Here is a 20,834-nt window from a genome sequence, read left to right on the forward strand (position 1 = left end):
AGTGATGATTGGACCTGCAGGAACGAGATGGTGAGGGAGAATGGTGATTTGGAGTAGCAGGAACGAGCCGGGGATGTGACACTAGCCAGATTTTGAAAATGTACTTTTATTAAGTTTAAGTATTAGTTTTATATTGTTGTGAATTTGAAGAAGAGACCAAACCAGGGGGATTTTCAGGTGTCTTCAAAGCAGAATCCTTTAAAATAAGAACTCACTCCCTTATATCAGTTCATTTGGGGTTTGACTTTGATAAGATCTTTGCCAGATGCTCCACCCCAGGGAAAATGGTCTTCGCATCTACTCAAGACCCGACAAGGTTCTTGGTGAAGCTTTTACTGTCTTGAATTTATGATGATTTGAGTATTTAGGCGAAAGGTGCAGACATGTCTGTGGGATTCTGTTGCTAGGATACCCCATTGCAGTGATCTCTGCATCAGGACTTATATGCTGCAATGTATTTCTACATGATCAGGTACTAATCTCTAACTCTTAAATGTATCTTTGAATAATTGACGTACAATCTGAATTGGCTTATTTTGTTTAATTATGTGAATTGGAATGGAAGATCTTTGCCTGACAAATAAATGTAAAATTCTTGTTTAACTCTAATATCTCCTGAAATCATTTAAATCTAGTAGATTGTTTAGGCTGATGTTTCCGAAGACTACGACCAGGATTAGTCATACATTCAGGCTCAATGGATGGAGCATAGACACAGCATTAGAGACCTGTTGATTCTGACAATCACTGACTTAGTATGAAATAATCTAGGGGTTAAATCAAACTTTCTTTATGTAGGAGCAAGTATGGGGCGGCCTAATATTACTTGGAGGATATAACTGTAAACTAATTTCCTTTATCTGAGAACCAGAACTGGCGAGGATGTGTCCGTGAGCAGATGTAACTGGCCAGCATACTGACTCTAATGGCTCGTTTCCACTGACTAGTACGGTACAGTATGGGTCGGTACAGGTCACCTTTATCAGGCTTGCGTTTCCACTACCAATGGTACCCTTTTGGTGGGCGTGGTGTATGACAGAAAGTTTCAGTCGACGTCATTCTCGCTCAAGGAAATGTCTACAATAAAGCTGTACAGGTCATTCACATATCATATGAGAAGCTCTTCTCACAAAACAGATGCTTAATACACATAAATACTTGTGTAGAAATGTTTATTACTAACTTTTCAATGAACATGAGTTGATTATAACTGCAGATCAATGACAGTGCGAAACAGCCTACTGTAACGTCTGTAATTATATTAAATAAATAACTAAATAAATTAACATATATAAACACATACAGCCCCTTACAGTCTCCGATATGTTACCAACTACAGAAGAACTACACATAGCAGACATTTCGTCCTTATTTAGGTTCAAAAACAACACAAATTATAGCCTACAGTCAGTGAAAACCTCTCATCTGTGTCTGTAATCTTCAGCAGCACATGTAGCCTTCCACAGGCTTCCACCATGGCTTGTTATTATATGTATTTATAATTCCGCTGTAATCTCTCGCTGTGTATTTTAAACATGGCAGGTTTTTTGTTTTCATTCTGGCTTGTTGTATAAGCGAATGATGTATCTCTGTAAACCAATAGTGTTCAGCTGTGCGTCTAGCTCCGCCTTTTGGTACCCTTTCTCGTGTTTGGTACCCTTTCGAAAGGTTCGGTTCGGTACGCCTTTTGACAGTGGAAACGGCCATAAAAGGGTACCAAACCGTACCGTACCACTCAGTGGAAACGGGCCATAAGCGACTTTGGGTAAACGATGAACCATTAATTGAAAATAAAGATTAATTAGGTTAATCAATCTAAATTAGACCAAATCCCAACCTATAAGGTAATCAGCTTGAATTGGATGAATCTAAATTTCATTTATCATAAATTGGACTCAGATTAAATTCAGAGTTGGAAACAAATTAAAATAAATTTTAACAAATAAAAATATTTCTTTTCACATCTGTTAAAATGGCTTACACACATTTAACCTTCACCCATACTGTTAGTTCCGTCATAGGACTAATAGATGGAACCTCACAAGGGCCTTGCCTGAAAGTATCACCTGGCCATTTGGTAGACAAAAGACATAGCCGTGCCTAGAACTGACAATATACATTACTTTGGAAACATGTAACTGTATTTCACACATAGGCAGTCAGACCTGATATACCTAGCTCTTATATTTTGCATTACTTTGAATAAACTATACTGTCACAATGCATCTTACAATGAAAAAACATAATTTATATATTTAAAGAGTTTTATAATCTTTTAGTATTTATTTTTTAATTTGCTGGTTGTGAATGTCATAAAGTTTTGGCCATTTCCAGTCTGGTTTCAGCCATTTCCAGTCTGGTCTTAACTGGTCAAGCTGGAAAATGACCAGCTAAAACCAGCTTGACCAGCCTAGGCAGGCTTGGAGCACAGCCAAAACCAGCTATGTCCAGCTTAAACCAGGCTGGTCAAGCTGGATTTAGCTGGTTATTTTCCAGCCTGACCAGCTCAGACCAGACTGGTTTCCAAAACCCCTCTAAAACCCCAAAGCCTTGGCTGGTTTAAGTTGGATTTTTCAGCAGGGCAGCCAGATTAAAGGGCTGGCAAACACCCTCTTCCATGAGAAGCACCACCATATATTTGCGTTATTATTGTGTTATTATTGTGTTATATTTGTAATGGCTCCACCGGTGTATGTACTCTCATAGAAAAGACGAATTATGAAATGGGCTTTTGTGCCAGTATGTGACCCCCTCCAGGAGTGATCTTCTGCACTGGCTCTGCTACGTGACCCTCAAATGTATTCATGTGACTAGTGTTGTTGTGTTGTTGTTGTTCTCCTGTCTGCCAACCATGGAACGAGAAAGAGGGAAGGAATTGCAATTCAAAGAAGGCGGAGCTTCTCAACATACCCACGTATTGTGTAATTGGCACAGACCAACAGCAGCTCAAAGGTGTTTAGGAGTCAAAGCAAACTTTTGGGGGAGCTGTGTCAAACTACCCAAACAAACTCAAAAAGAACTTGTTGGAATTTGTTAAAAATGATGACCTTTCAGTTCGTTGTTCATTTTTGTTTGAAGTGCACCAAAACAGCTTTTTTTCGGACGTGCCTCAAAATCCGGAAGGTTTTGAGCAGAAATTTCACTTAAAAGCAATTTATAGCTTGTAAATACAGGTGCCCTTTAAACAACAGGCTCTTTCCATATTTGATTTCACTTGACACTTGAAATAAGAAATACACACATTGAATCATCATTAACATCCCTGCTGAAAAATCCAGCTTAAACCAGCCTCGGCTGGTTGGCTGGTTTTAGCTGGTTGACCAGCCTGGTTTTAGAGGGGTTTTGGCTATTTCCAGGCTGGTTTCCAGCTATTTCCAGCCTGGTCTTAGCTGGTCAGGCTGGAAAATGACCAGATAAATCTAGCTAAAACCTTGACCAAAAACTTGACCAGCCTGGTTTAAGCTGGACATAGCTGGTTTTGGCTGGGCTCCCAGCCTGGCTAGGCTGGTCAAGTTGGTTTTAGCTGGTCATTTCCCAGCCTGACCAGCTAAGACCAGGCTGGAAACCAGCATGGAAATGGCCAAAACCCCTCTAAAACCAGGCTGGTCAACCAGCTAAAACCAGCCAACCAGCCTAGGCTGGTTTAAGCTGTTTTTTTCAGTAGGGATAAAATACATGGCAACACCCCATCATACTTCATACTGTCATTTCACAATGTAAAAGTAAATTGTGGCAGCATTTATTTCATGGAAACGTTTCATTTTACCTCAGAGTCTCTAGTTTACAGTTTGGAATCTTCAGTCCATCAGAGAGAAGCTTCACTCCTGAATCCTGCAGGTCATTGTTACTCAGGTCCAGCACTCTCAGGACACAGTTTGAGGATTGCAGAGCTGAAGACAAACTCTCACAAGAGTCAGCAGTCAGACAACATGTGACCAATCTGAGAAAAAAAGACCATAAATCAAATTTACAGTGTAAGTCTTAGTCATTCATCTGATGTAAATAATAATTATAATCAATCAATCAGGTGTTTGAACTCAGACCTTAGTGTCTCTAGTTTGCCGCTTGGACTTATCAGTCCATCAGAGAGAAGCTTCACCCCTGAATCCTGCAGGTCATTGTTACTCAGGTCCAGCTCTCTCAGGACACAGTTTGAGGATTGTAGAGCTGAAGACAAACTCTCACAGGACTCATCAGTGAGTTTACACATGACAAATCTGAGAAAAAATTAACATAAATCAAATTTACAGTGTAACTTTTAGTCATTCATCTTATGTAAATATTAAGCATAATCAATTAATTAATCAGGCATTTGAACTCAGACCTCAGTGTCTTCAGTTTACAGTTTGGACTCTTCAGTCCATCAGAGAGAAGCTTTAACCCTGAATTCGGAAAGTTATTTTTACTCAGGTCCAGCTCTCTCAGGATATAGTTTGAGGATTGTAGAGCTGAAGACAAACTCTCACAGGACTTATCAGTGAGTTTACACATAACAAATCTGAGAAAAAACGAACATTAATCAAATTTACAGTGTAACTTTTAGTCATTCATCTGATGTAAACATTAATTTTAATCAATCAATCAGGTGTTTGAACTCAGACCTCAGTGTCTCCAGTTGACAGTTTGAACTCTTCAGTCCATCAGAAAGAAGTTTCACTCCTAAATCCTGCAGGTCATTGTTACTCAGGTCCAGCTCTTTCAGGACACAGTTTGAGGATTGTAGAGCTGAAGACAAACTCTCACAAGAGTCAGCAGTGAGTTTGCACATGACAAATCTGAGACATAAAATCATAAATCAAATTTACAGTGTAATTTTTAGTCATTCATCTGATGTAAATAATAATTAACATAAATCAATCAATCAGGTGTGTGAACTCAGACCTCAGTTTCTCCAGTTTACAGTTTGGACTCTTCAGTCCATCAGAGAGAAGCTTCACTCCTGAATCCTGCAGGTCATTGTTACTCAGGTCCAGCTCTCTCAGGACACAGTTTGAGGATTGTAGAGCTGATGACAAACTCTCACAAGAGTCAGCAGTGAGTTTACACATGACAAATCTGAGAAATAAGAACATAAATCAAATTTACCGTTTAACTTTTAGTCATTCATCTGATGTAAATATTAAGCACAATCAATCAACCAATCAATAAATCAATCGTGTTTGAACTCAGACCTCAGTGTCTTCAGTTTACAGTTTGGACTCTTCAGCCAATCAGAGAGAAGCTTCACTCCTGAATCCTCCAGGTCATTGATACTCAGGTCCAGCTCTCTCAGGACACAGTTTGAGGATTGTAGAGCTGAAGACAAACTCTCACAAGAGTCAGCAGTGAGTTTACACATGACAAATCTGGAAAATAAGAACATAAATCAAATTTACTGATGTAAATAATAATCTATCCATCTATCAATCAATCATATGTTTGAACTCAGACCTCAGTGTCTTCAGTTTACAGTTTGGACTCTTCAGTCCATCAGAAAGAAGCTTCACTCCTGAATCCTGAAGCTCATTGTTACTCAGATCTAGCTCTCTCAGGATACAGTTTGATGATTGTAGAGCTGAAGACAAACACTCACAACACTGAGCAGTGAGATTACAGCATTGTAGGCTATGAGGAAAACAAGAAAACATTTTTATCTAGGGATACTCCAGAGCAGAGACAAAAAATTATTGTGTTGAGCAAAGTTAAAAATCCTTCGGCTCATATGATGTGTGAACTGGCCATAAGTGTATACATAAAACTCTTACAGTGCTCTTCTCGTGTTTTTGACCACTGGTATCAGTCTCGTCAGTGCTTCATCAGATCTTCTGTATTTCTGCAGTTCAAACTTCTCTTGAGTCTCTTCTGACATCAGGAGCACAAACACCAGACCTGACCACTGAGCAGAGGACAGATCCTGTGCTGTAAGATTTCCAGAGCTCAGACTCTTCTGGAGTTCCTCCACAAAGTCATCATTCAGTTCATTCAGACAGTAGAAGAGGTTGATGGTCCTCTCTGCTGATTTCTCCTCCTCTATTTTCTCTTTGATATAGTCAGTCGTGTCTTTGATGTTTTCAGGTTTGAGTTTCAGTCTTGGCAGAAGCTTCTTCAGGTTACTCTGATTAGACTCCAGAGAGAGACCCAGCAGGAACCGGAGGAAAAGATCCAGGTGTCCGTTCTTGCTTTGTAAACTCTTCTCGACTGCATCTATATGAAGTTTAAACAGGGGCTTTTTAGAGAATTTCCATGTCAGTTGCTTTTTCCTGGAATCAAGAAATAGATTTGCTTTCTTGTTTTTGTAAGTATAATACACATAGAGAGCAGCAATGAACTCCTGAACGCTGAGATGTACAAAACTGTAAACCTGTTCCCCTGAAACTGGGCTTTCCTCCTGAAACATTCGAGTGCATAATCCAGAGAACACAGACCCTTCCTTGACATCTAGGCCACACTTCTCCAGATCTGTTTTGTAGAAAATCAGTTGTCCTTCCTCCAGCTGTTTAAAGGCCAGTTTCCCAAGCTTCAGAACAATGTGATCAAAAGACCTGGCATTCACTTTACATTTAGAATTGTTGCTGTATTTTTCTTTCATCTGTTGCTTTTGGGACAGTAAGAAGCTGGTGTACATCTCTGTGAGAGTTGTAGGTGTTTTTCCATTGCTCTCTTGATCCAGCAGAGGCTGAAGAACCGTAAAAGAGATCCAGCAGAAGACAGGGATGTGGCACATGATGTACAGACTCCTAGATTTCTTGATGTGACGGATGAAGTTACCACCAACATCAGGACTGCTGTTTTTGATGAAGTACTGCTCCTTCTGCTCATCATTGAATCCTCGCACCTCTGTGACCTGATCAATGTGCTGTTGCGGTATCAGACTGGCTGCTGCTGGTCTGGATGTGATCCAGATGATGGAAGAGCGCACAAACTGTCTCTTTAAGAGATGCGTTATAATCTCACCCACTGTCATTTCCTTATCAACATCTGTAATTCCATCCTCCTCCTTAAAGTTCAATTTAAAGCGATATTCATCCAGTCCATCAAAGATGAACATGACCTTACCTTGTTCTTGAGGAAGAGAGCTCAATCCTCCAGGTCGACTAAAGAAGTACTTGTTAAGCAGACCTATGAGACTGTACTTTTCTTTTTTAATCAGATTCAGTCTACGGAAAGGCAGTGGAAATATGAAGACTATTTCCTGATTGTCTTTTCCTTCAGCCCAGTCAAGGATGAATTTATTGACAGAGACAGTTTTACCCACTCCTGCGATCCCCAATGTCAGGACTCTTCTGTTTTGTCGACCTGTGTCAGGCTGAACTTTAAACATGTCATTACACTTGATTGGTTTATCCTGTTGGTTGTGTTTTGACTCTATCTGTATCACCTCATGGTCATTCTCTTTTCCTCCGGTCTCGTTCTCTACCACATATAGATCAGTGTAAATATCATCCAGGTACTTCTGACGACCCGTCTGGGAATTACCAACCAATATCTGCTCATAGTCCTCCTTTAATTTCTTCTTTAGTTCATGGCTGATGTTTATGTAATCAGGAGGAGGGGATTTACAGTTCTCTGAAGAGAGAGGGAAAAAAATCAAAGTAAAACATAATTATGCCCTGTGCTTCCCGTAATGAAAAAAGAACAATTGCACACTTAAACAAATTAAGATGAAGGAAGACAACACTATATTAGTAAAGTTTGACAGGAACTTAAACAGTACCTTGCTTCTGTGTATTCTCCAGCTGATCAGCCAAGTGATTCTGCTTTATTTTCCGCAGGATGTTCACTGTGATCTTCACAGCTCTTTCTGGTCCAAAACACGACACCATCTTATTCACTGTCTTCAGCCTGTCTGCATTCTCCATTTCAGATTTTGAAATACATCTATTGTCCTTCGTTAAATACCACTGAAACTTCTTTAGTTCAGCTTCTAACAGTTCATCCAGTGAGCTGTTGAGCAGGTGTTCAACATTTGCCATCGTGCTTCACCCATTCACAGCTACAGGACAAGAGCAACAACATCTGAATTAGTTTTACAATTAGCTTACGGACCTAAGCATTTATTTATTATTTCAATAATAAAATGAACCTAGAAACTTGACATTTCAAAAAGCTACATTTTGATAAGTGTCACTATTTTAAGTGGTACTTACTAACTAGGAATAATGTAGATGTTTCTTGTTTGTCTACTTAAAGAGCCCCTATTTCGGGTTTTTGAAAACGACCTCCCATGGAGTAAGTAACACAGCTCTAAATGAAGTGAAATATCCAGCTAAGGCTCAAATCTGAAAGTACGCTGTGTTTAAAACTATTGATTCATCAATAAATAAGTCTTTAGCCATGCTGGCGTGACGTTGCTACGGAACTCAAGCCCTGCCCATTTGTTGTGCGTGCTGACCCGGGAAAATTTAAACCCCCTGCCAGCTCCACACACACTGTAGAAAGAAAAAGAGGAAGACAAATACTATAGCAGATTCCGGTTGAATCATGTTGCGAAGATGCTGTGTGTGAGGTATGAGGGAAAGTAAGTGTTATTTTCTCTACCCAAAGAGGCTGTGAAGAGTCAGTGGTTGAAGTTTAATCTTGCAGAAATACCTCAGCATTATAGCCCCAGCCTTGTGCTGTGTACCCATAATTCTTCTGTGTGCTTCAGCAATCTACACGCTTACAACGGGGGATTCATCGGCTACTTGTGAAAGGAAGGATCAAAAAATACTATAAATGTATGGGACTTTGCCTTGACAGGAACTTTACTGTATACAGTTCATGGATCAGTTTCTTTCATTTCACAAGTGTAAGTAAGTGCGATAAAATAGTTGCCTCCTTGTTTTCTCTAGCTTACAATTTATGTAACGTTATTGTTATAAAGCATTACACCAACCTGTCCTGTAGAGGTTGCTATTGGACTACTTATCCTATGTGCCTTTCAAAGACGTGCACGCGAGCACACGAGAGAACAATGTAGTCGGAGTGAAGGCACGGGCAGAGAAGTTGTGTGTTGCTAATCAGCGTTGTTTGGTGGATTTGTGCGTGTTTTAAACCGTGAGTACATAAATGTTCATGTACTGTATGTTTACTGAGACTTAAGGAGTATGTTAGAAGAGTTTTTATGTTGTTTACCAGCATTAATTCGATGTTCTGTGATCGCTGTGATTTGAGATGACGCAGCAATAGTTAGCTGCCGCTAATTTGATACTCACGTCGTTATTGAAGTTAATAAGTTACCAGCTGTGTGTATATTGTTCGATTTCAACCTGTTTATATTATGTTAGGCATTATGTATGATTATTTCAGCCTTTGTCTATATTTCATGCAACATGTGACCCAGTTTGTGTCATAAACACCCAGTTAGCAGCAATTTGGACTCCATATTATGCTGCTGTCAGTATCTTAATACAATTATCCATTTGCACCTAACTACTTACCTGTATAATATTTGATCCAACTGTACTATGTTTAATGTTGTATTACAAATGTAACTTTGATTTAATATTGTTTATTGTTATTCCTTTTTTGTAGAAACCACATCTCTATTCACCAGTGTGGAATAAAGCAACATTATTTAATTACCTCGTCTCATGCATTCTAATCGATGCATTACAGTAATCATCACCTTTAAACTGGCAAACTTAGTTGAATACTTCTCAACAGTTATTTAATTGTGTTTTGTTAATTGTTACCGCTTGTTCTGTCTCTGGTTAACTCTTTACATTCTCATATCGCGTCTAAAGCCACGTTGACAACGCGATGATTACCGCTTTGTTTACAGATTTAAATGCGTTTGTGAACTCGTAATTCACTGCTGTTTGTCATGGCTATGGCCAGTGTGAGCTGTTCCTACACACATACGGCGGTCAAGTTTCAAAATAGTTCAGCTTTGCCACTGTGTGGCTTAATACTTAATTGATCATCGGACCAAACAGGAGGGGTTTGAGAACATATGAATCGCTGAACGAATCATATGGGAGTTGTTGGGATAATTAGGTAAAAATAAATGCATATTATAAGACAATGAAAGTGTTTTTTGACCTTGCATGCATATCAGACTGTTGTTGGAGACCAACAACCACTTTAGAAAACTAATAAAACCAGTTTTAGAAAAGACTTGACAGGTGGCAGGTGAGACAGCTGGAGAATCGCACATATTTGTCCACTGTTAAAAGGTATACTACATTCTTATGTATAAATGTTCATCACTGGGGTGGTACTCTGAAAGTTATCTTTTTGAACCTCTAGGTTAGACCTTATAGTGCATATGGGGTACAAAATAATGGCCTATCATGGACCTTTAAAGGTACAGTTATATTTAATGTACCTAATTGGTGCCTGTTTTTCTGACAGTGTCGTAGAATGTTTACAAAAAAAGTGAACACTGAAAAAAACTAGCGACTAACATAATATAAAAGTTCATGAGATGTACTTGTACATGCTCAGAATCCTCTAAATTTAAATCTTTTTCTTTTGTGACACACATGGCCACAAGGACAGCAAGTCCTGCTGGCATTGGGGCTGCCAGAGCTGCCAGATCCCCCGTCACTGCAGAGCTGCCAGATCCTCCATCACTGCCAGAGTTGCGAGATCCCCTTTTCTAAGTCCCTGGACAGGGCACCAGATCTTCTTGAATCCCCTGAATGGCAGGCACCAGATGCTCTTGAATCCTCTGAATGGCAGGCGTAAGATCCTCTGGAATTTAGCAAATGGCGGGCGCCAGATTCTCTTGAATTCCCTGAATGGCAAGCACCAGATCCTCAGGAATCCGACAAATGGCCAGAGCTGCCATCCCATGAAAGGCTACAAGAGATGTGTGATTTCCCAGAAGCTGTGTGACTCCTCAGAGCCAGGTGACTTTCCAGAGCTGTGTGACTTTTCAGTGTTTCCTGAACCTAAGTCTCCTGATCCACTGGGGTTATCCGAACTGCCAGTGCCTCCTTAACCTGAGCCTCTTGCCCCTTTGCGGTTGTCGCATCCATCTGTGTCTTCTGAACTTGAACCCCCAGACCTACCACAGCTCGATGCTTCTGGCTCTCTGCAGTTCCATGCACCACAGCCTCACGCTCCAGGCCCTCCGCAGCTCCATGCTCCAGGTCCTCCACAGCTTCATGCTCCAGACAGACCTGACATGACCATCTGCCTGTTACCTGACAACCCTCACAGATTTCTGAGCTCCGCTGGATAAAATCAATAGTATCTGGATGCAGCCTTTATGATACAAGCTGTGATTGCATTTCTCAGCGATGCAATGTCAGACACAATGCACTCAATGGAGCCAGTGACATCATTGGGATGGGAAGGGTTAGGTGAGGGCATTAAAAAGCATTACATGCAGCTCAGATTGCATCTACACCCGGTTTGCAATCAGACCCTTCTCAATAAAATGCTGTTTAAGGTTTTTCATAAATGATTAATAATATTGTAAGAACCCGGGCTAGAACCCAGGTATGCGGTGTAGTGACTGGAGAGATGTACCACTGAGCCATCCATATCAAATAATTCTGACTTAGCAGCAAACATTCAACTGAGGTTCTTTTCTGATTGAGGTATACAAAATGCTTAAACAGAGAAATAAACATAAAAGGAAAACTCCACGATGGGAGAAAACAAACAATAAGGGAATAAACAACACGGAATCAAGAAAGCCAGGATAAGAGAAAAGTACACAGCTTGACCTAGTTTAATCGGGTCCTCCTGGCTTAGTCTGTTACACGTTTGCTGATCCAGGATGAGAATGAGCCGCTATGTCAAGCCTGGTGTAGACAGCCAGGATAGGTGCACATTCACGGCATTCTTCAGCAGACCATGAGATCGATCACAGAATCATTGACGCAAATATGGATAAAACCTGATGTCAAGCAATGAGTTGAAAAACGCTTCTTTCGCCCACCAATCTGGTACCTCCGACTGATCTGAGAACTCCCTTTACTGTCATGCAGAGATATAACTGAAATTAACTGAGGCTTATTGAAAAAGTTGCTTTAAATTTGACCAGGAAACATTCATTGAAAAAATTTATTGATTATACCAAAGACTTAGATATTGAGGCTACAAATTTGGAGTCAGAATTGTTGAAAGTTTACCTACTTATTAGCAGCAGGTGTTCATCATCAGGGCTCAATCATCACTTTATTAATTAATGACTTAATTCAGTCATTAAATTGAACTCTGCTGCTGAGTTATTTTTACTTAATTTAGAGTAAGACCAAACACACTCTGAGCTGAGGAAATGTCACTCAAAGGATTTTGTCTTTATGAGACACTGCTGAAAAATCCAGCTTAAACCAGTCTAGGCTGGTTGGCTGGTTTTATCTGGTTGACCAGCCTGGTTTTAGAGGGGTTTTGGCCATTTCCAGGCTGGTTTCCAGCCATTTCCAGCCTGGTCTTAGCTGGTCAGGCTGGAAAATGACCAGCAAAATCCAGCTAAAACCAGCTTGACCTGCCTGGTTTAAGCTGGACATAGCTGGTTTTGGCTGGGCTTCCAGCCTGGCTAGGCTGGTCAAGCCGGTTTTAGCTGGTCATTTTCCAGCCTGACCAGCTAAGACCAGGCTGGAAATGGCTGGAAACCAGCCTGGAAATGGCCAAAACCCCTCTAAAACCAGGCTGGTCAACCAGCTAAAACCAGCCAACCAGCTTAGGCTGGTTTAAGCTGGTCTTTTCAGTAGGGGAGTCAGATGATTGTTTGCATCTGTTGCTCATTACTCTACCAGCTCAAAAGCTGAGCAACATGTTTGCCATTCTGGAGCCTGATGTTAGAGTGATGAACCTCTGTCTTGCCTTACTGTAGTGTTGCTGAAAGTACCAGAGATCACTACTGTAAGGAGCTTAGCCAAGTTACAGCTTATTGTAGTCTTTTAGAAAAGCTTTATCATTGTTATACTTATCCTTCTCTCTGTGTGGGAAACTGTAGGGATGTGCGTGCCATTTAATTCCTGTGAACCCCTTTTCTCTTGTTTATGTTTAGGGAATTAGTGTATGTTTCTGATGTTATTTTCTTTTCATTTTTCGGTTTAATCAGTTTTACTCTCTTTAGTTAAAGTTTTTGTTTGTTTGTTTTTATGCTTCTGATTATACTTTTATCATTTGTTAAACCACTTGAAAATAAATGTAAACATGTTTGTCATGTGGGGCAGGGGACTGCTACTTGCTCACCTCAACATCCGAGAAGAGGCACTAGCCCTGTTGTTAACTTTAAGGCATTTTGAAGTTTACCTTGGCGGTAGTACAAGTTATGTGGTAGTATTGTAATGGTCCAAGTGTATGAGTGAGTGTGAAGCGGCTGTTGTGCGAACTACCGAGCCTGTTTTGTTTTGTATGCTTTGCTTACACTGGTAAAAGAAATACGTTTTCCAACAGTGACCCATGTTGTGAGTACTTTTCTACATGCACGATAGATTACAAGTGATGCCCGAACAAATGATCTCTGGTTTATCTGCAAATTTGCTAGAAATTATAGTGATGCTGTGATCAGTTGTGGATGATGCAATGAAAACTGTCTTTTTGTAACGTTTGGAAGGATTTGCTTATTTCACCCCAGCGGAGATCAAACGTCATTCGGCGGAGTCCCAGAACAGACTTCTTTTACTATAGAGACAGTCTGTGTGCGTTCGCTACCATTTGGTTGGGATTTGCTGCATTTCTCGTTGGATTTGTTCTTGAAAAACAAAAGTGTTTTTGAGTTTCTTTCCTGCTACAATAGACACAGACAAGTTTCTTTTAACAACAGAAAATATGGACATTTCTGGAAACAATTTTGGAAGTTTGGCGGCCAATTGAGACATACTACATTGGCTGAGATTTCAGTTGACACAGGCTTTGCAAAATCTGTGAATTTACCCCCTACCGGGCCTCACCAGTAAAAAGGAAATTTGATTGAGGAGTAGATAGCTGCAATACTGGATGAGGATGTCATTGAGCCTGTGTATGGTCCATGGGCTTCACCTATGGTTATTGTGCCAAAGTTACTAGGTGAATGGAGATTCTGTGTGGACTATCGTGTTTGCCCGCTTGCAGTCAGCTGGACTTACTATGAAGTTAAGCAAGTGTCAGTTTTGCTGAGATGAATTTGCATTCTTGAGATACAAGGTAAAACCTGATGCCATCTTGCCAGATGTCGACAAAATACGAGCAGTGTCTGAGTTTGCCACACAGTGTGTTAAACAAGTGAGGCAATTTTTGGGACTGAGCAGCTAATAACCTAGGTTCATTGGAAGCCTTTGTGTGCCCTGACACGGGAGGCAAACTCCTTTGTGTGAGATGTTGCTTGTCAAAAGAGCATGGATGAACTGAAAGTATGTTTGAACTCCTCGCCTGTTTTGAGGTTCCTTGACTTTGGAAAGGCATTTTATATCCACACTGATGCCTGCGATGCAGGTCTAGGGGCAGCTTTGATGCAGAGAGATTGGAAAGGGCAAGAAGTTGTTGTGGCGTACGCAAGCAGAACTCTGCATAAGGCTGAGAAACCATACTCGACTCCAGAGTAGGAGTGTCTGGGGTTGACATGGGCTCTTGAACACTTCCAGCCTTACATTGAGAGTCTGCATGTCACCGTGTACACATACCACAGTAGTTTACAGTGGCTGCTGTCAAGGCCCAATGCCTCTGGTCATTTAGCATGCTGGTGTCTTCGGTTGCAGGATTTTGATTTCAGCATAGTGCACAAACCTGGGGTGGGCACTCGGGTTCCTGATGCTCTGTCCAGTAACCCCTTGCCTGGTTCTAGTGGCCCTCTGGATGTGTTGCCTGGCTATGCCATCATTGCTGGTTTGGATTTGCATATCTAACCCCTAATTGATTTGGAGAACAGGCAGCAAATACGGCTGATTCAGTTGGATGATCCTAAAACTGGCAAGCTGCTTAGCAACCTGGAGAGTTTGGGGACAGTTGAGGATGATGATAAGGTTAAGGATCAATACACAGTGCAGGGCGGATTCTTGTATTACAAGATTGTGAATGTCCAGTGTGGTATGCACCCATGGAAAAATTTGAAGTTGGTAGCACCTTTGGCCTTTGAAGGTCAATCCTAAAGTACTATCATGATCACCCCACTGCGGGAGATCTTGGTACAAAAAAAAACTCTTGCAATACTTAAACTCCGGTTTTTTGGCCCAAAATGAGGAGTAATGTACACACTTATGTGTCTTCCTGTACAGTTTGTCAGCTCACCAAACCCTCCCAATAGAAACCGGGAGGGTTGTTAGTCCTTGTGCATGCCATTTAACCCTGGGAGTATGTCGGCGTGGATTTTGATTTTGCCCTTTGCCCCTGTCCTGCTTCTGGAAACCAATACATTTGGGTTTTGTTGATTATTTCAGTAAGTGGGAGGAGGATAGTGCTATAAGGGAAGCCAGTGCAAAAACCGCTGCAAGCAGATTCATGGTTGACATCTTTGCACGACATGGAGTGCCTAAACATCTTATTTAGGATAGGAGGGCCCATTTGTGAGTGCGTTGTTCAATAAAGTTCTTGAGTTTGTAGGGTCTGATTATAGGCTAACAACAGCTTATCATCCCCAAACAAATGCAACTGAGTCAACAGAACTTTAAAGACTGCGATCAGAGCTTATGTTGGTGATAAGCATACAATTTGGGACAAATACATCCTGCAGATTTGTCTTGCTTTGAGGACAGCACCCCATAAAAGCACAGGATTTAGTCCCGCAAGAATGCTTTATGGGAATGAATTGACAAGTCCGCTAGATCATCTTATTGAACCACCTACGGATTATTTGAATGACCCTCTCTGCCAATGCATTGTCAATGACTCATGATCACTTGAGGACAGCCCTGAAGGCTAGTCATGTGAAACAAAAGCGCCACTATGATTTGTGTCGATGACTAGTCGTATATGCTCCTAGAGACCTAGTGCGCTTGAAAACACACGCCAGGTCATATGCTACAGCAAACATTGCTGCCAAGTTGGCTCCACTATATGGAGGCCCTTATCGAATAGCACAGTGACTATCTGAGGTGAATTACAGACTGGCTAGTGCTATGGTGAACAGGACTTGGCTGAGGCACATAGTTTTTGAACAGGGTAATTCTGGGGATGTCTGCTTTGGTGTTGAGGACATGACAGGCTATGATGACTTGGGTCTGAGCCCATCACCCTGCATTGAGGGGGAGATGAGTTGCTTTGTGGAGGGCAGGAGGAAACTGCTGTCTCTTGCAAAATATTGCAAGATGCCACTGGGGAGAATGAAGGTTCTTCTGATTCTTTTGACTTGGGTGATCTCTTACAGAGTCCAGTACAAGGGTGTCACTACAGTTTAAGGCCTAGTGTTCATCCAAAAGTGACAATCGATTGGTCAATGACTAAATGGACAAATGAGTTTCATGCTAAACGACGAGAATGCTAATGTAACTGGTAAAGGGCCAATGTGTTAACAGTTGATTTGAGAGTTAAAATAGACACACAGATCACTCATAAACACACTGATCACTCATAAACACACAGATCACTCATAAACAGACAGATCACACATTAGCGGGTTTCCACACAGGTTTCTGCATCTTGTTTATATACACTATGAACAGCAGTGATGCTAATTATTCTCTTTATTCTCCATTTCCACCTGGGGATACTCTTCCCGAGGCCCTCAGACTATGCGGAGTCACTGATTCGATGCAAGACCAACGACGAGATGATCCCAAGGTTTCCATATCCTGGACCAGGCCGTATCCTGAGCAGCTACTGTGGTGGTCATGGAGGAGTGGAGAACTTGAGACTGATTCCTGTGACGCTCCAGGGACAGACGAGTCTTCGCAGAGGCCAGCTTTCAGCCTCCACCGCTGAGACTGCAGCTCTGCACAAGACGTTTGGCCAGCGGAGAAATTAAAATGGTCGTGCCCAACTGAGCCTGGTTTCTCTTAAGGGTTTTTTTCTTCATTTTCGCCAATTAGTGACGTTTTTTTCCTCTCCGCTGTCGCCACTGGCTTGCATGGTTCTGAACTGAGCTCACACTGAACTGAGCTAAACTGAACTGAACTTAAACACTACAAACTGAAGTACACTGTTGCAATTTACTATGACCTTTTATGTGAAGCTGCTTTGACACAATCTACATTGTAAAAGCGCTATACAAATAAAGGAGAATTGAATTGAACTCATAAACACACACTGATCAGTCATAAACACACAGATCACTAATAAACACACAGATCACTCATAAACACACAGATCACTAATAAACACAGAGATAGCAGAATGAGAAGGTTTCTGCTTTCTGTGATCCTCTTTCAGAAACACACTCGACGTTAAAAGGTGGAGAATAAATAATCAAAACGACTTCAGCTCAACAGTAAAGTCTCAGGAACACACAGAGATGATCAACTAATTATACAGTTTTTTTTACAATCGTTTTGCCACAAATTTTAGAACTCTGCTGTCAATTTTCAAAACTCTAAACACAAAATTCACAACCATTGCCAAAATTGTACGTTTTTGCTAAACATTTTTTCCAAAGCTTGGATACAACACAGGTCAAATATACTTTGTTCATTGAAATTAAGATCAATTTTCCAATAGAATACAATTAAACATCAAATTGATCCCATTTCAAAATGCAGCTCAAGCATTACATTTGAAATAAATGCGTATTCATTTACTTAACATGATGTTATTATCAACTGATACAAGCACTCAAAATGACACACAACTGTTGCATTACTCTTGATGCGTAGAAACTGATGTACAATATTACATGTTTAGATGATGAAAGTTTCAGGATGGATCAAATGACATCAGTTACCTCAGAAGATGACCCAACTGGACTACATAATCGATATATTTCATCTTTATTCCATATTTTTGGTTTCTTTGTTCCATGTAAAAATGTACAAAAGCACGCACATCATTAAGTGGGTGCTTAGCCAAAACGCAAAAAGTGCTAAATGTATATTCAAAAGGCGGCAACACCGAAACTCCAAACATGTAAATTTATTCAAATTAAAAAGGTTGACACGACATGTGTAACATTGAGAGCACGCGCCTCTTCATTAGTCAATGAGATCAGACAATCCAGCCTGATCTCATGAGGAAACGTAAGTATTTTACGTTTTGTCAGTTTAGTGGCTAATTCGTGCGAATTCGTACAAGTTCAGTCGTACGAAAATGTACGATTTTTAAAAAGAGGCGTGGCACCTAACCCTAACCGTCATTGGGTGATGAGCAAATCGTGCTAAATTGTACGAATTAGATCGTTCGAATTCATACGAATTAGCCAGATCAAAAAGTTACGAATTGCCGTGAGATTGCGTTGGACAATCAGGTAAGAGCCGTGTGCTCTAAACATTACACGTTTTGTGTCAGCCTTTTTAATTTGATTAAATTAGCATTTTTTGAGCTTTGGTGTTGCCGCCTTTTGAATATATATTCTTTGTTCACTTTTACAGACAAGGTTTTCATATTTGACATTACTGTACTGTATGTAAGAAAGCCCAATCACAGCAGACCAATGTCAGGCCTGGACTCACATTGACAGAAGGTTCTTTCCAAGATTTTCGAGTAATGAAAACACCACTGTGATGTGGAGGAGAACCTGTGACCAAATCCACAAGACCAGACCGATGGAAACACAGATCTCAAAATAGAAATCTGATATGTAGAAATATATGCAAATTACATGTGACATAATAGTTCATATGAAATTTACATATATATAAAATGTCATACATGTCAAAATATTGCCATTTTTTCAACTATTAGAATTACAAATATGTACATATGTTACGTAAATATATGATCTATTATGTTATATATATTTCACCCCTACAAATATATTACCTATAATTTGTATAGGTGTCCATATGGCTGTATATGAACACATAAACACACACATATACAATTGAAGTCAAAATTATTAGCCCCCCTTTGAATTTTTTTTCTTTTTTAAATATTTCCCAAATGATGTTTAACAGAGCAGGGAAATTTTCACAGTATGTCTGATAATATTTTTTCTTCTGGATAAAGTCTTATTTGTTTTATTTCGACTAGAATAAAAGCAGTTTTTAATTTTTTAAACACCATTTTAAGGACAAAATTATTAGCCCCTTTAAGCTATATATATATATATATATATATATATATATATATATATATATATATATATATATATATATATATATATATATATATATATATATATATATATATATATAATATGGTTGAAAAAATGTGAACGTAAATGTGCACTATTTATACAAATTATTGTCTATTATGACATTTTATATACATTATGTGGAATCCAATTGTAATTTGCATATGTTGCCATATATCATGCCATATATCAGCTATATGGGGAAGTGCAGTGAGAAAAAAAATGACTGTAAACCTACATTATGATGGAATAAATAAAACTAGTTCAGTGTATCCACTGTCTGTACTGTTGCCTCTACGCTTATGTATAAACCATAATGAAACCTGTATCATATATTTTAAACACCAATGTTTAATGACTGTTAAAGACTGTTTACTGAATGTGCTGGTGATCTAAAGTTCTGTTCCTGTAGTATTTATATGATAAAAGGATCATGTGAACAAATGATCCTGCAAATGCAAGACTTCTTTAAGGAAATGAATGCCGCATGCAGAGTTTTGAACACTGGAGAGCGTGTGTTATAAGTAGTGACTTTTGTATCTTGAAAATTTACAACAGGGTTCTGAAATTTGTGGAAAAACAGCTAAAAAACTGTAAGACGACACTCGTAGATGATATAAAGTACAGAAAGAGCAAACTCTCACCTCAAATAATGCCTGCAGATCTTACTATTCCTCCGCTGAACTGTTGAGTTGAACAGCAGATCTGAAAATATTTTCACCTATGGAAAACACGTCAAAACATGTTTGAGACATGAGAAAGGAAAATAAAACTGATGGTGTGTAGAGAAAAGGTGTCAATTCCAGTTCCTGGAGGGCGGCAGTTCTGCACCCTGCTGAAAAATCCAGCTTAAACCAGCCTAGGCTGGTTGGCTGGTTTTAGCTGGTTGACCAGCCTGGTTTTAGAGGGGTTTTGGCCATTTCCAGGCTGATTTCCAGCTATTTCCAGCCTGGTCTGGCTGGAAAATGACCAGCTAAATCCAGCTAAAACCAGCCTGACCAGCCAGGTTTAAGCTGGACATAGCTGGTTTTGGCTGGTCATCTCCCAGCCTGACCAGCTAAGACCAGGCTGGAAATGCCTGGAAACCAGCCTGGAAATGGCCAAAACCCCTCTAAAACCAGGCTGGTCGACCAGCTAAAACCAGCCAACCAGCCTAGGCTGGTTTAAGCTGGATTTTTCAGTAGGGTGGTTTCCAGCCATTTCCAGCCTGGTCTTAGCTGGTCAGGCTGGAAAATGACCAGCTAAAACCAGCCTGACCAGCCTGGTTTAAGCTGGACATAGCTGGTTTTGGCTGGGCTACCAGCCTGCCTAGGCTGGTCAAGCTGGTTCTAGCTGGTCATCTCCCAGCCTGACCAGCTAAGACCAGGCTGGAAATGGCTGGAAACCAGCCTGGAAATGGCCCAAACCCCTCTAAAACCAGGCTGCTCGACCAGCTAAAACCAGCCAACCAGCCTAGGCTGGTTTAAGCTGGATTTTTCAGTAGGGCACAGTTTAGTTTCAACACACCTACACACACTAGTTTGATCAGGTGTGTTTAATTAGGGTTGAAACTAAACTATCCAGAGCTGCGGCCCTCCAGCAACTGGAATTGACACATGTGGTGTAGAGTGAGGGTTTAATAGAGAAAAAGAGTGAAAGTAGCACATCAACAATGACGAAGCTGTTCAAAAAGGCTTCAATAAGCCGCATCTTGGATAAGTTTCAGACAGTATTGATCTCCGTAACACTACAGCAGAGCCAGACAGAGCTTCATCCCCACTATCAGACTCTAGGA

General features: G+C 40.4%; 1 protein-coding gene across 1 annotated transcript in view; it reads right to left on the reverse strand.

Annotated features, from left to right (window-relative positions):
- LOC130221896 (NACHT, LRR and PYD domains-containing protein 12-like) overlaps positions 1-19,803 on the reverse strand; it is a 28,705-nt gene extending 8,902 nt beyond the window's left edge. The window contains exons 1-10 of the mRNA XM_056454436.1: positions 19,705-19,803; positions 7,694-7,972; positions 5,745-7,545; positions 5,431-5,604; positions 5,172-5,345; positions 4,882-5,055; positions 4,602-4,775; positions 4,325-4,498; positions 4,044-4,217; positions 3,767-3,940 (exon numbers count right to left, since the gene is read on the reverse strand). Coding sequence (XP_056310411.1) covers positions 3,767-3,940; positions 4,044-4,217; positions 4,325-4,498; positions 4,602-4,775; positions 4,882-5,055; positions 5,172-5,345; positions 5,431-5,604; positions 5,745-7,545; positions 7,694-7,952 — 3,278 coding nt within the window. The 5' untranslated portion in view covers positions 7,953-7,972; positions 19,705-19,803. The remainder of the gene's footprint in view (positions 1-3,766; positions 3,941-4,043; positions 4,218-4,324; positions 4,499-4,601; positions 4,776-4,881; positions 5,056-5,171; positions 5,346-5,430; positions 5,605-5,744; positions 7,546-7,693; positions 7,973-19,704) is intronic.
- Between the last annotated feature and the right edge of the window lie 1,031 nt (positions 19,804-20,834).

Source organism: Danio aesculapii, chromosome 4 (genome assembly GCF_903798145.1).
Source record: "Danio aesculapii chromosome 4, fDanAes4.1, whole genome shotgun sequence".
Taxonomy (NCBI): Eukaryota; Metazoa; Chordata; class Actinopteri; order Cypriniformes; family Danionidae; genus Danio; species Danio aesculapii.